This window comes from Neofelis nebulosa, chromosome 1 (genome assembly GCF_028018385.1).
Source record: "Neofelis nebulosa isolate mNeoNeb1 chromosome 1, mNeoNeb1.pri, whole genome shotgun sequence".
NCBI lineage: Eukaryota > Metazoa > Chordata > Mammalia > Carnivora > Felidae > Neofelis > Neofelis nebulosa.
In genome coordinates this window covers 124,000,638-124,016,284 of record NC_080782.1, presented here as the reverse complement: position 1 = coordinate 124,016,284, position 15,647 = coordinate 124,000,638, and the positions used below count along the sequence as shown (strand labels likewise).

Here is a 15,647-nt window from a genome sequence, read left to right as displayed (position 1 = left end):
TGAGGAGATGCTCAGCATCCTGTGTGGAGAGCTCTGCCCTCAGTCCAGTGAAGCCTGGACACACCGTTCAACTGCTGAGAGCCGTGGGTCTTTGGTGGGTCATTGCCGCAGTGCTTCTTGTTAGAGGAACCAGTGTGGCCCAGCCCTGGTTGGGCTGGTTCAGCCTCCACTGGTCTGACTCAAGATTAGTGCCATTAGACTTTCTGCCTTCTTCCTAGAGCTATGTATGCAGCCACATTTGTGGACATTTGAGAGAATTAAAAAAATAAAAAATCCTATTCTTGTACCAGGCATCATGCTAAGCTCCAGGGTCATAGTGATGATCCAAAGGTGACCTGATCCCTGCTGTCACAGCCTATGCCTAGTGAGGAAGGCAGGCAGAAGGCATATAACCAGGTACATAAGCTAATTAGTCAATTGTGGGAATGGTGAAAAAGAAACAATGGGCAAAACTGAAGGTTTACAAGAGGTTTGAGATCCTTTAAGGGATTTTGTAAATTTATTCTTGGGTTGAAGTTTTTTTCCTAATGACTTCCACGGATTAGATGAGAATAATTTTCATTGTTTGTCTCTTAGGTACATTCTGCAGGTCCCCGATGAACCCAGGGAACCCTCCACCGTATCCGGGCCCTGGTCCGACGGCCCCGTACCCACCTTATCCACAACAACCAATGGGACCAGAGGGCTACCCTCCAGGACCTATGGGGGGACCCTACCCACCTCCTCAGGGTTACCCCTACCAAGGATACCCACAGTATGGCTGGCAGGGCGGACCTCAGGAGCCTCCTAAAACCACAGGTACTGGGAGTTGGGTATGTGTATATGTGTATGTGGGTGTGCATGTGCACAGTCCCATGTCACCAAAGGAAATGTTTGCATGTTTTCTTTGGCAGAGAAGGCACGCTAGCCTTTGTGTGCTGTGGTTGACGTTCCCAAGGCTTGGTGACCGCTTAAGGTAGCTTCTAACTCCTGAGAAGGACTTCTTTCTCGGGAGGCCTGCATCAGTTCTTTCTACTTCCTCTATGTCTCTTATCCCTCTGGGGCTGATGACTTCCTGGTCGATGTGTTTTCTGATGGCCCCTTTTGGGGTACCAGTGGGGGAAAGTACTGATTGGGTTCTTGCCCTGACACCCAGTTTCGTATTTTAGATTTGGCCTGCTGGGATTATTTTCATTCTTGGTTTGTTGACCTCCAAGTCATCCTCTTGTCCCTACTCTTGAGTTGATGTTCTTTGCTTAAATGTTTTCATAATTCTCTTGAACTTGCTAGCTGAGTTTTCAGCAGGCCTATGAGTTCTTCTGGTGTGCTAGAACAGTGCTACTCAAAGCTGACTCTGCAGATAAGTGCCAGTCTGTGAATGTGATAAGTACAGAAAGTACGAGTAAACAGAAGAACTTGTAGAGTAATTTGACATTGCTGTGACATTCAAGCAGGTGATCTTGCATTTTACAATACGTCTCAATCTGTGGTGGATTAGAAAGGACACATCTTGAGAAGCACTGTGCTAGATGTCTTGGTGACTGTTAGAACTGTTGTATGACCTTCTGGTTTGCTCTTTTACAGTGCCTTCAGCTTTTTAGATTAGCTAATTCTTAATGAGTGCTTGTGTGCCAAGTGGTCTCTTAAGAGCTTTACATACATTAACATTTAACTCTTGGAACAATCTTATGAGGTTGTTCCCATTTTACAGTGAAGTCATTGAGTCACAGAGTGGCATACGGACTTGGCCAGCTAGAAGGGGCAGATTCCAGATTCGAATCCTGATGGTTTGGCTTTGGAATCTGTGCCTGTAACTTTTTTCTCCAGCTGGATGATTTTAGATTTATCTATAACTGCAGGTACATCCCTCAGCTGAAGTGAAAGTGTGTAGTCCATTCTGTCAACAGCTCCTATGAAGAAACTGTTTCTGATTCAAAGGAGGGGAGGTCTTCTTAGTTATTCTTAATCTGTGTCTGGTAATCAGTAAGGACTTAATGAAGGTGTATTGAATGGGTAGGTAGCTGGGTAGATAGCTAAGCAGAATCTAAGTCTGTTTATGGTTCAGAATTTTGTTTTTTGTTTTTTGGTTTTTTTACTGTAGAAATTGTAGTAAAAATATCTTTTGTTTTTCTTTGTTGGGAAACCAGTTTTTTGAAAACCATGTGATTGGAGGTGACAGGTGCTTGTGGGAATGAGGCTTACCAAGGAGTATACTTGCAATACATTTGGGGTCTCCTGGGATGATATTTAATGATAACAACTGTAACAACTAGTATTTCTGAAGCCTAGTACCTAGTACTGGCCTCATGTAACTTTCACAAGAGCCCTATAGCTTTGGTCCCATGTTACAGAGGTAGAATCTGAGGCTTGGAGAGGTTGTGTGTCAGTTATCCCTCGTATAACATACCACCCCAAAACTCAGTGGCTGAAAACAACAATGATTTATTCTCATGATTCTGTGAGTTGGCTTCATACGATCTCTCCTGGGGTCACTTAATTCAGCTGTCAGCCTGGTCGGGGCTGGTATGTCCCAGATGTCTTCATTCACATGAGTAGGGCCCTGGTTTACTTCCACGAGGCCCTTCTCTACCTGTTGTCTCTCATCTACCCTGGCTTGTCTGCATGGTGGTTAGCTTCTAAGGGAGTGAGCGTACGATCTTGCCAGCCTTTTCATGTCTAGGCCCAGAAGTGGTCCACCATCACTTACCCATATTCTTTTGTTCAAAGCAAGTCACAAGGCTGGCTGGATTCAATAGAAGGGGAAATAGATGTCATCGATAACCTGCCCCCCGCCCCCCCGATTTGGTAACAGCTTTATTGAGAGATATAGTCAGGAGTTGTATGACCATCACCGCTAATTCCAGAACATTTCATCACCCCAAAGAAAGCCATATCCTTTAGCAATCACTCCCATTTCCTTAACCTTCCCCCTCCATACATCTGTTTTATCTCTGTAGATATGTCTGTTCTGGACATTTCTTATAAAATGAATCCTATAATATGGCCTTTTATGACTGGCTCTTTCACTTAGTGTAACGTGTTAAAGGCTCCTCCGAGTGTGTCAGTACTCCATTCTTTGTGTTGCCAAATAACACCCCATTGTATGGATATATCACATTTTCTTTATCCATTCATGCTTGGGTTTCTACTTTTTGACTGTGATGAATAGTAAGTCATGGCTATTATAAACATTCATGTAAATTAAACTCTGTCTCAGGAGGAACAGCGTGTGAATGTAGAGTAGGAGGAATTGTTGGTGACCATCTTGGCAGACGGTTTACCGCTTTCCACTCTGTACCCAGCAGTTTATGTCTTCCCCAGCCCTCCCCACGCACAAAATACATCCATCCCTTCCAAGACCAGCAGGTGGCTCATCAGTCATTACATCTACTTCAAGTCAAGGGTGTCATCATCTGGTATCTGTAAGTAGACGAGGCCTCTCACCTGCCACGCTGCTCCTGTGACTGCCCACCCTGCATTTCTGCTCTGCCCCACCCTGCACACCTCAGAGGTGAAACAAAACGTCACTCCTCTATGAAGCTTCCCCTTTTGTATCCCACCTCTATGCTAGAAGTAACCAATCCCACGTGCTTCAGCTGCAGCCTATACAGACTTCTTTCAGAGCACCTCCTCTCTGAATTAAGTTAATTTTTGTCTTCTGCCTAGTTTACCTCCTTAATGTCTGAATTCAGTCAACTTAGCTGGTGCCGTCTTAGTGCAGGCTTTCAGCATTTGTGTTACGTTTTGCCAAGGTTCTTAAGACTGCAAGTGACAGCATTTCAGCCTTAAAAATTAACCAATAGTAGAGGGTTGCCAGAGACCTGAGTAGAGGCTGCAAAATGACAGATAGTGACCAACACAGACACAAAAAAGGGACTCTGAGAGGACAGAGATGACACAAGGAACAAAAAACCTGTGAGAAAAAGGGGGGGAAATATCTCTAATAGCCTTAGATATGTGGGAAGATAAATCTTAATGAAATAAGAGTAGGGATGCTATATAAAAAGGAACTCAGGAAACAAAAGCATTTAGCCAAGAAGACTGTGAAACCAACCTCAGCCCAAGGAATAGGTCCAAAAGACTCATTCAGGTAGCTAGATCTTGCCAAACCAGAATTGAAGGCTTTTTGCCACAGGTGAAAAGTTGACATAGTGCTATGTAACAACCACCCCAAGTTAGAGATTCTGTAATTTGGAAAGGGCTTGGGTGGAAATCTCTGCTCCCCATGGCATCTCCTGGGGCTGGAACATAGAGGGTAATCGAGGCCCTTGGTTGGCTATGAGATTTATGAACTCTCCTCTTGGCTCTATACAGCATGCCTAAAGGGGTGCTCTTGGGTTGGCTTGCATCTGCAGTGCAGAGAAGCCGTGTGGTTTTGCAGAAGCTTCAGAAGGGAGAGGGTTGTGGGAGCATGATGGCAATCTGACTGCAGTCAGAGGGAGAGTCAGAAGATACACACACTTAGACGCTACTATCTTTACGTGTGTTCCTAACCAGTGCACTTCTTCACTCCTATGGGCTTTGTATCACACTCTTATTTCCCTTGAAAGTTTCATTTAAGTTCAGCCATATTCTGTCAACTGTTGCTGTTTTGGTGAAATCTTGTACTTCTGGTTCATTATAACAACTAATTGCTCTTCCAAATACCAAAAAAACCCCACAGAACCCCACATCTGATGTCTCTCTTTCCCTCTTCTCCTCCACTTGGCCCCTCAGTGGGACTAAGTTGGGCATCCTGACAACACAGTGGCCTCAGGAAGTGGGACTCCTTCAGTGTCCGTGTGCAAAAAAAGAGAAAAAGGAAACAGACTTTAGTTAATTTCTAGTTTTGAAACAGTTGCAGACTTAAAAAAAGGATGCAGAAATAGTACAAATGATTTCACCCAGATTTCCCCAAACGTTACAACACTACCGTGTAACGATGCTGCCCAGGCCTGGAAGACTCACAACAGCACTTGGATCCCGCTCCGTGGCCCAAGCAGCCATGGGTCTGTGTAGGTGGGATTCAAGGGGGGCGAGACAGAGTTCAGTGCTTGGGAGGACAGTGGCAAAGCCACACTGCAGAATGGCTTATGTGTTGGGGGACCTTTGCAAGCCCTACAGCAAGTCCCAGTGGTGATAGGTAGACTCCTGTTCAGGGAGGCATTCTAACTAACAAAACTGCTGGTAGGCTCTTGTTGACCGTGCCGTAGTTACAGAATTGTTCAAAGTGAAAATTTAAACAAAACAATATCTCCAGTCTTAGAAAATCGATTTAAGGAAGATTTCTGTGAATTGGTGAGAAAGTCGTGAAAGAAGAGACATTTTAAAATGCTGCCACCAAAATCAAAATGACACCCCCTCAGATACCTCAGATCATCCGCAGTGGAGGTCCTCAGGTGCTCGCCCGGTTACTCACCTTCCAAGCTCATGGCAGACCTTGGAGTCTCATGTGGTCCTTTCTGCTTAGCCCTAATGTGACCTCACAATCCTCCTTACCACGGTGCCCTAGGCAGTGGCTGTGAATAGGCTTGAATCCAGTTGAATTGGATGAGATGAAGCCTCTTAACCATTCCTTGTGAGCTAACCGCCTCCTTTTAGAGAGATTCAAACCAAAGCCCAGAGAGGTTTAGTGACTTCCCCAGGGTCAGCGAGTTCAAGAAGGATTTAAGTCATGATTCCAAGCTAAGTGCTTTTCCTCATTTCATCCTAGTGCTATGGGCCCGCATGTTCCACAGCAGTTCTCAGACTCCCACGTCAGGAAAATACCTACCTTTGCAGCCCATTCCATACTCCCCCGCTGCCACCCCACCCCACCCCCAGCCACCACAAACAAACACAAAAACCTGGTAGTTTAGGGCAGGGCACCAGATTCCTAGTAGTAGGCAGAGACAAAGTGGATTATGATTAATCTGGGTTCAGATCCCCTTATTAACACCGGGACCTGGGCAGGTTACTTAACCGCGGTGATCTTTGCATGCCTGCCTCCCCTTGGAAGCGTTCCAGAGGCTTTCTCTCCTTCATCTCTGCCTCCCACAGCACCTAGAGAAGTGCTGCCACGTAGTATGTGCTCAGTAAATGTGTGTTGGTGGAATGGAAATGCCGCCATTTCGAAAGGTGGTTGTGAATTCAGGTGAGTTGTCTGGGTCCCTTTCCGTCTGCGCTCCTTCCCATGCTGTTTACCTCTTGCGAATCCAGATATTGGGATTTTATACATGTTCTTCTGGGTTAGGACTGTGATATCAGGCAAGGTATTGATTTAAAATGAAAGAAATTCTATTACAGCAGAGTCCTTGGGATGTCCCCATGGAGTTCAAAAGCCCAATTGGCCTTTGAACTGGGTTTCTAGGCCTGCCAATCAGGAACTGAAAGTGACCTTGTTACGGTTCTTTGTAATTTGAAGATGCAAAAGGAGAGTGTCTGTTCCAGGAGTGCCCTACTGGGTCATTGGCCAACCAACTAGAAGTTCAAAGTGGCCTCTCCTTTAGTCCAAGGTCAGCAGTTGGGGGGAGGGTGGTGATAGAATGGCATATTTCTCCTTCTGGATGCTCTTCTTGGTGTCTGACACTGCTCTCATCAGTCATCGTGAGGATAGAAGAGGAAGGAATTTAATGGTCTGGCATCTCTGGCTAATTGACTTCAGGTGTGGAATTACAGCCTGGCTTGTTGGAGCCTTTTATGCCTTTTTTCATGAGAAACTCCGGGCGTTTTCATTGCCCTGGGAAGCCTTTCCAGCATAAAGTCCAGCTCAGAGCCGTCTTTGCCAGGTATCAGATGACAGAATGTCCCAGCGAGGGCGCTGCCCGGTGCCACCAAAAGCAGCACTGGCTTAGGAATCTAGGTGGAGTGTCTCTCATTTCCGGGGCTTCGGGTTTTTTTCTGTAAAGCTGGGATGACAGGACCGTGATGTAGAATAAAGTAATACGCCTTGTACAGTTTATGGCACGTTTGTGGGCAGAGAGGAAGTTTAGTTTTCTCCTTCAACCCACGTAAATTTTCTGAATTTTTGCTTATGGGTGGATGGGGGTGGTGAAGACAGGAAGCCTTCAGGGGCGAGGTGGGAAAGCCAATTGCTGAGTGTCGCTTGGGTCTCCCCTGAGCATCCCCACTGGCCTGAGGCACCTAGGACAACTCCTGAGTCGCCCTCTGCAGTCATGGCCACATGGCCGGTCTCCCTCCCTGCTCTCGCTCCTGCTGTCTGCTTTCTGTTTGTTCAGACTCCCTAATTGCTTTCCATGTCACTCAGAGTAAAAGCCAGAGACCTTCCAGTGACCAGCAAGGCCCTCTCAGAGCCAGCTGCCCCCTGCACCCTCTGCCCTGCCCTCTCCGGCTGCCCGTTCGCTCACCAGGTCCACTCCCCTCCAGGGCTTTGCCTTTTCTCAGAAATCTAAAGGAATATGTTCTCGTTTCTTGTAGTCTGCAGGCACGTAGTCATAGAGGCCGTCCAGCTGCCTCCCTTCACCCTTTGCCTAAACGCAGCAACCCACCCGGGCACTGTCTATCCCTGTTCTCATCTCCTTTCCCTATGTAATACTGTTATGTGTTCCTTGGCTGCCTCTCTCCTCCTGCCGGAATATAAGCTCCTTTATACATACATATATGTACAGCCCCTTTGTATGTTAGGTTCACTCCTCAAATAGTTCCTACTATTTGTGGAATGATCGAGTGTCCTCTTCCCCCCTAATATCCTCTACCTGCTCAGGTGTCTTGTGAGTCATTCTCCTTTAGGCCTTACCTGGGGTTCTTTTAGTCCTCCTCTGGGGAGAATCCTGGGCGTGGTCCTGAGAGCCGCTGTGTGCCGGGCCTGGTGCTGAACGTTGTATATCCTTTATTGTTTAATTGGCCTGACCGCTCTGGGAGGTGAGTCCTTTCAAAGGAGGGGTTTTGCCAAGGTCGGAGCTAGTGAGTGGTGGGGCATTCTCATACTCACTTTCACTGGGGCCTGTCTCTGCTTCACTGGCTCTGCTGGAGGAGAGGTGGTCCGCGCCAGTGGGCTCTGCTCCGCCGCTGCCTTCATCGCCTGAGGTCTGCACTCGGCGTACTGGGTGCCTCTTTTGTGCTTCTTCCTTGTTGGTCTCCTGGTTTATCTTGGCCTCCTGGTTCTTCGTGGCAAGAGTTGGCTGCCTTACAAAACACTCCTTTACATCTTATCCTCAGTTTCTCTTTGTTTAGCCCGTTTAACCTTTTTCCTTCCTCTAACATCTCTTAGCCCAGACCCTGGGTAATTCGTTTGAGTCTTCTGGTGCCCAAATGGTGTTCCCATGGAATTCCTTAGAATGCTCTTGTGTTTCACATGGGACTGGGCCAGTGTCTTTAAGACTCGAGCCAGGCCAGGGGTGCCTAGGTGGCTCAGTCGGTTGAGTGTCCAACTCTTGACTTTGGCTCAGTTCATGATCTCACGGTGTTTGGGATCTAGCCCCATACTGGGTTCTGTGCTGACAGCGTGGAGACTGTTTGGGATTCTCTCTCCCTGTCTCTCTGCCCTTGTTCCACTTGCACCCTCTCTGTCAAAATAAGTAAACTTAAAAAAAAAATTAGCCAGGCCTGTCATAATTGAGAAGCTGTGGTTTCTGACCCAGGAAGTGGGCTTAGTCACTTCCTGTCACTCTTGCTATGAGGAAGAGACAGATCCAGTGGCCAGAAGGATGGTGACCTCTAGAGAGAGAGAGAGAGAGAGAGAGAGAGAGAGGAGGAGGAGGAGGAGGAAGATGAACAAGGAAGGAGTAGGAGATGGACACAGTTCGTTTCCCAGACTCAGCACAGTAGCTGGTCGTGGGACTTGAGAAAGATCTGGCAGAATGAATCCCCAGGCCCTTTGCAGATGAAAGTGCACACCTGGAGACGGGAGTTGGCTGTGGCCTGATGCGGCCTGAACACGGCCCCTCAACTAAGGGAAGATGGGCTGCTTTTGGGGTCCCCCTGGTATTTGTGGCTCTTGACAAGGGCTCTGACATCAACTATTTCTCTCAGCCATCTTGAGGGTCTCTTTTCCGTCCTCAAAGATGGCATGGGCCTTTATGGCTCATTGGCCTGAGAACTTGTTGAGCCTTGCTTTGGAGGAGAAGCTGTTCCTTCTCTTTGCAGTGTTCTGATGGCTTCCATTTAGGTTGGAGGCTTTGCTCCTGGCTTGGGTTTCTGTGTGAGAGGCCAGAGGTTTTGATTTCACTGAGGGTAAAGAGGTTTTGGTGGCAGCAGTTTCCTCCCCTAACCCTTGGGCATGGAGGAGTAGGAACTCCACAAGGTGAGGGTTTCAACATTTCTTTCTCCCTCCTTAATGGTTTGGTATTATTCTTAGAATAAAGGCCAGGATTCCAAAAGGCTTGAGGTCGTTCACGTTCTGGCCCTGCTACCAGATTCCAGTTCATTTCCTCAGCCTCGCCAGGCCTCTCTTGCCACGTAGCTTTCGTAAATGGTATTTCCTCTGTATGACTGAAAAGTCTTGACACCTCTCTTGGCTCAGGTAACCCTAATTAAATCCTTCCCATCTTGCTCATGTGGCACTTCAGTGACGTTGAGTGCTACTTTCCACCCCCTAGTCTGGGTCAGCTTTCTGTCCTCCACTGGTTTGTAATTTTTTTTATCTTAGCTGTAGTTATAGAATTAAGGTCTTCCACGATAGCAGAGACTTTGTCTAATTTGACTGTTTGAGTCCCCAGTAATTGCTTATTGACTGATGAAAGACGAAGAGGAGTTTAGAGAGAGGCACGAGAGGGGACAGGTGAGACTCTGGAATGAGCTTTTTCAAGTTTTTCAACTTTGGGCTTGAATTTGCAGAAAAGACTTTGCACTTCCTTTCCCTCCTTCGTGTTGTCTGTCTGTTTGTTTATTGCCTTTTAGAGAGAGCATGCAGGAGTGAGAGAGGCGGAGGGAGGGAGGGAGGGAGAGAGGGAGAGAGAGAGAGAGAGAGAGAGAACGAGAGAACGAGAGAACGAGCGCGCATCTTAAGCAGGCTTCACACTCAGCATGGAGCCCAACCTGGGGCGGATCTCACAACCTGAGATCATGACCTGAGCCAAAAGCAAGAGTTAGCCACTCAACTGACTGAGCCACCCAGGCGCTACCCGAGCAGAAAATTCATTGTGTAGCAGGGGGTGGAGCTCCGTTAACAATACTTGCTATCAGCTATGGGAATGATCACAACTGAGAGATGGAGCGTTGAGTCATTTTTGCTTCCGTGAGTGCTGGCCCTCACTTCTTCGCTGGTTCCTAAACATAGTAACAACTCACATACAAAACAGTTTTTTAAATTCCGGTCATAGTCCAGATGTGCCATCGTCTCAAATCATTTTTGCATTTTTATTTCCCAGGCAGTTCTTGCTTACATGCACGTGTCATTTGTACCTGGCTGCCACTGTAGTGCAGAGGGCATTGTGTATACTGTCTTCTTTCCTTTACTTGATCAGAAGCAACCTCCCTATAGAGCAAGATTTCTCAACTTCACTGTTGACTTTTGGGCTGGATAATTTTTTTTTTAAGATTTCATTTTTGGGGTACCTGGGTGGCTCATTTGGTTAAATGTCCAATTCTTGATTTCGGCTCAGGTCATGAGCTCATGGCTTGTGAGTTCGACCCTTGCATCGGGCTCTGCTCTGACAGTATGGAGCCTGCTTGGGATTCTCTCTCCCTTCCTCTCCCTCTGCCCCTACCCCACTTGCTCACTCTCTCAAAAAAAATGAATAAAAGCTCTCTGAAAAGATTTTATTTTTAAGTAATCTCTCTACCCTACAGAGGACTTGAACTTACAAACCCAAGATCGAGTCACATGCTCTACTGACTCAGCCAGCCAGGCACCACGACTGGATACGTTTTGTTAGAGGTGGGTGGGGTGTCTCCTGCTTTGTGGGATGCTTAGCAGCATCTTCACCTTTATCCACTAAATGCCAGTAGTGGCTGCTCAGTTACAGCAACCGGAACGTTTCCAGACGTTACCAGAGTCCCCCCTAGGGACCCAAATCACCTTTGAGGGCCATTGCAGTAGAGTCTGCATAATGAAAAATTTAGGTTGCCCATTGTTTTTTGAACCCAGTGGAGGAAAAGCATTCCTAAACGGTTTCATCAGCAGCTGAAAAATATATGCCTTTTTCTAGTGGTCTGCCCAGGAGGAAGGCTCGGGAACTTGGAACTATATTGAACTCCCTCTTGACCTCTGGCTGGACAGACTTTGTTTCTGAGCTTCTCTTTAGTCTAAGACTGGAGAATCTGGGTGTTTGATACCATTCCCTATATTAAAACCAGCAGAAGGTCACCTGGCTGGCTCAGTCAGTGGAGCATTTGACTCTTGATCTCGGAGTTGTCAGTTTGAGCCCCACGTTGGGTGTAGAGATTACTTAAAAACAAAATCTTAAAAAAACAAAAACAAAAAAAAACAGCTGAACAATAAGAGCTTGAGTCTAGTGGTCCAAATTTTTAAGTGGCTTTTTTTTTAATGTTTACTTTTAAGAGAGAGAGAGAGACCAAGTACAAGTGGGGTAAGGGCAGAGAGAGAGGGAGACACAGAATCTGAAGCAGGCTCCAGGCTCCGAGCTGTCAGCACAGAGCCCGTCACGAGATTGAGAATCACAAACTCTGAGACCCTGACCCGAGCCCAAGTCGGAAGCCTAACCGACTGAGCCACCCCAGGCGCGCCTAGTGGTCCAAATGTTTAAATATTTACTGTTAATTGTTAATTATTAAATAGCTAGCTAAAGAACAGAGCTAATACTTCAGTGGTTGCTATGTGTCAGGCGCTTTTATATATTAATTCATTCAGTCCTCGGAACACCCCTCTGAGATAGGTCTTAACTATCCCCATCATCTAGGTGAAGAATCTGAAGCATAAAAAAAAGGCTAACTTAAATTTTTCATGGTCGCACAGCTAGGAAGTGGTGGAGCTGGGATTCAAAACCCAATCCAACCCCAAGGCCCATGCCCCTCCGCAGCTACCATTTACTGGGTACCTAGTGAGGTGCTTGACGCTGGGCTGAGAGCTTTGTGGACTTGGCTTCAGTTCTCAAAGTAGTCCTTCAGGCTGAGTAGTTATCCCGGAGTTTACAGATGTGGAGCCAGAGTCTTAGAGTTACGATATGTTGCCCCTGGGCCCCCAGATAGCCGACCCAGTGCTTCCCTGTGTCACGTGGCCTCCCATGAATGAGGAAAAAAATTTTCTACCTTCATCTTCCTTTTTCCCTTGTGTCAGGCACTAAATCAATGTGAATTCATTCTTTCTTTCTTTCTTTCTTTCTTTCTTTCTTTCTTTCTTTCTTTCTTTCTTTCTTTCTTTCTTTTAAATTCTTTTTAACGTTTATTGTTGAGAACAGAGACAGAGTGCAAGTGGGGGTGGAGCAGAGAGAGAGAGAGCGAGACACAGAATCCGAAGCAGGCTCCAGGCTCTGACCTGTCAGCACAGAGACCGAGCAGGGCTGGAACTCACAAGCTGTGAGATCATGACCTGAGCTGAAGTCGGACGCTTAACCGACTGAGCCACCCAGGCGCCCCAAATGTTAAATATTTCTGATTAGATCTTATTCTTCAGGTGGTCTGTCAACATTATCTCATTTAATTCCTAAGCAGTCTTGGTGGTTTCCCATTTTAAAGATGAGGAGACTGAGATTCAGAGAGAGGAAATAACTTGCCTAAAGTCATAAAGTAACGCATTGAGCCATGAACTGAATGAACCCAGGTCTGCTTGATTTCACACCATGTTCTTAACTTTTATGCTCTTTTGCATTCCATTAGATATCCTTAGAATACTTCAAAATTAGCAATAGCTGCTGGTGAGGAGTGGTACAGGAAGTGGGCTCTACGGGTAAGACGTGTTCTTTCTGGGGACACTCAACTGCAACTCTATTCCGTTCTTTTCACAAAAGCACGTGAGATTGGCCTTGCGTGAATGTGCTGGGCTCTTGGTACCAAATTTGACTCTTGTTTCACACAATCGTGACTTCAGGCTTTAATTTGGCAGATCTGCTCAGCAAGGCCCAGTGCTTTAACAAAGTCCCTCTAAGAACTGCTGTAGGTGTCATGGACCTGGGCATCGTGTGAAGACAGTCTGGTCACAAAGACATGGGAACCATAGGCCCCTCAAGATGGCCTCAGGTTTTTCTGTTTTCTTGGATTGAGAGATGCATTCTGTTTTGGTCACATCCTTTCTGCGAAACACTCTATTCTGCCTTTTCAAAAACATTGGCCTGCCCAGCACTCAGGGGTATTGGAGTATAAAAAGGAAACTGCTTTTTGCAGATCCAGTTTACTGAGTTGCCTGGCGGGATGTGCTCAGTGCCTGCTGACAGCAGGCCGGTTGGTCGCACCTGGCTGGCCTGGGGAGACAGAAGATGTTGGGAGTCTTACCTACTCCCAGACGAGTTTGCTTCATTGTTCTCTGCCCCTTTCCTCCCTGGTGTGGCCTCGGTTTTCTGCTCTAATACTCCTTTTACCTAGTCTTCGCATGGGACCTATACATTCCCTTCACCTCTCACAGAAGCTTTTTAAAGTTACATTGATATAACCATGAAAAAATTGGTTTGGTGGACAAAAAAAAGCCGGAAGACTGCTTTGGGTAAAAGGCATCTAGGGAAATTGGAAGGTGCAGGTGGGACAGAGCCGGTCAGTCCCTAGGATTGGAGCCAAGACCCTGGTGTTGGGACTTTCCCGTGAGCGTGGGGTCACCTACGGTGGCAGGAGTCTTTCCCTAGAACATTCATACCCTCCAAGTAGTAGCAGGCATTTGCTGTGCTGGAGAGGCCGGCTCCAGGGTGCTACCTGCACCCCCAGCGGGTGGCACGGTGCCTGCACATACCTGGCGCCTGCTTCCCAGTGGTCACTGTGGTTAGCCATAGGGGGGAAAATCTATATTCTGCTTATATTGTGGCTCCCCAGAGTTGAGGTCCTTTAAAAAGCAGGACACGGCATAGGATGATTATAATGAAAATGCTAACAGTGAAGATGAGGCTCAGTGTCCACATCGTTGGATGAGGGCTCAGCCCAACAGCCACTAACACTGTTGTGGTGACCACATCCACAATGATTGGGGCCCAGGAGAATGGCTTTTCCCACACCCCGACTAAGGCATCTGCCCCACTGCAAGCTGCTACTCCTGGGTTATATCGCCATTCTCTCACAGAAACATGGCCTTGTTTTGAAAATACCTTTTTAAATTACAGAGATAGCTGTTACTTACAGAAAGTAAATAATACCCTAATTTTGCTACCCAGAGATAGGAGTTAACATTTTGGTGTGAATCTTTTGCGCCGTGTTTAGTTTTTTTTAATGCAGCCCTTTTTGAAATTCACTTAGTATGTTAGTCTCATTTTCAATTCCTTAGGTCCTATATATCCTCTGCTGCATCTTGGCCCTGTAGACTATGCACGTTAAGGAGTGGTGGTCACTTGTCATCGAGGGCTCCATTTTAGACGTCAGTCTCGCACTGCTGACTTCACACGGGAGTGTGCCCCCAGCGCGAGTTACTGTTGTTATGAAAAATCTCAAAACAGTGTAAAACTCTAACATAGATTGCTTTTCTTTTCCTTTTTGCCTTTTATTTAGTTCATAACATAACAGCTATAATTTATTGTCCATTTACTTTGTGCCTGGCACTGTGCTTACTGCTTTTCAAGGAGTTAATCATCTACTCTTCCTAACAGTTCTAAGAGATGGGTTCTGTTGTCTCATTTTCAGGTGAGGAAACAGAGCCACAGAGAGGGTAAGGGGGTTGCGTTTTATTTGAATGGACCATGCCAGGTGTAGCAAGCCTACACCCCGAATCTGGTGAACCTGTGTCTGCAGGAGCTGGCCTGTGGCGGGTACAGCAGTGGAGAGGAACCTGCTCCCCTGCTGTTTGAGCTGAGCTGACAGTTTGGGGGCAGCTGACAGACCCACAGAGACAGACCAGTGAATGGGTGCTGACCGTATCTGTAGGCTGCCTTGGTCTTCTGTTCACACTTGCCTGGCTCCCCTCTTCCAGGAAACATGCACTTTGCTCTGGACTCTTGTGGAAAGGCTCATCAGCTTACAGCAGGAAGCTTGCTGATGTGTGCCATCAGGGCTGCAGCTCTTTGGGTTTTGAGAGGCCAGTACTGTTCCCCTCCTCTTCCCACCGCGAGGCTCAGGGCCTTTTTCCTCATTTGATCAAAGGTGACTTGTGTGTCCAGGCTGAGATCCTGAACGGGAAGGTGGCACACTTCCTCAGGGCGCCCTTAGAAATAAGTCTCCTTCTAGGGATTTTAGGGATGTACTTGGTGGGGGCGGGGTGATGTGGACAGAGCTTTCTCCTTGGGGTTCCAGGCATCTGCCCCTCTTCTCAAGGACGTACCTGCTTAAAGACCATAAATTGGGAGTAGCCTGGGAATGTTTTCAGTGCCTTTCTATAATTTTTTTTAATGTTGTTTATTTTTGAGAGAGAAAGAGAGAGCAGGGGAGGGGCAGAGAGAGGGGGACAGACCTAATCGGGCTCTGTGTTGACAGCAGCAAGCCCAATGCAGGACTTAGACTCATGAACCATGAGATCATGATCTGAGCCAAAGTCGGACACTCAACCAACCTAGCCACCCAGGTACCCCTCAATGCCTTTCAGTTGTGCTTTCTGTAGGGCAAGATGGGGAAAAATGGCCAGTAGACTTTTTTTTTTCAGTAGTGTTTTGGTTCCCTCTGAGCTTTTCCATTTACCCTTGAAATGACTCCATTTGGTTGTCTGGAGGACAATCTGAAGGATTTTA

At 46.9% G+C, this 15,647-nt stretch overlaps 1 protein-coding gene and 1 long non-coding RNA gene across 8 annotated transcripts in view; one reads left to right on the top strand and one right to left on the bottom strand.

The window, feature by feature from the left end:
* Positions 1 to 15,647, top strand: part of CYSTM1 (cysteine rich transmembrane module containing 1) — a 78,271-nt gene that overhangs the window by 33,163 nt on the left and 29,461 nt on the right. For 6 of the 7 annotated variants that reach the window (XM_058734783.1, XM_058734776.1, XM_058734801.1 and 3 more), the window contains exon 2: positions 577 to 798. In XM_058734783.1, the coding sequence (XP_058590766.1) occupies positions 577 to 798 (222 nt within the window). Of the gene's footprint in view, positions 1 to 313; positions 397 to 576; positions 799 to 15,647 lie in introns of those variants that run through there. The other variant, XM_058734816.1, reaches the window with a different exon arrangement.
* On the bottom strand, positions 4,248 to 5,719 carry LOC131514632 (uncharacterized). Its single transcript, XR_009263179.1, has 2 exons — positions 5,329 to 5,719; positions 4,248 to 4,747 (listed from the first exon to the last, which is right to left on the bottom strand). It is a non-coding gene; the product is annotated as an uncharacterized LOC131514632 (long non-coding RNA).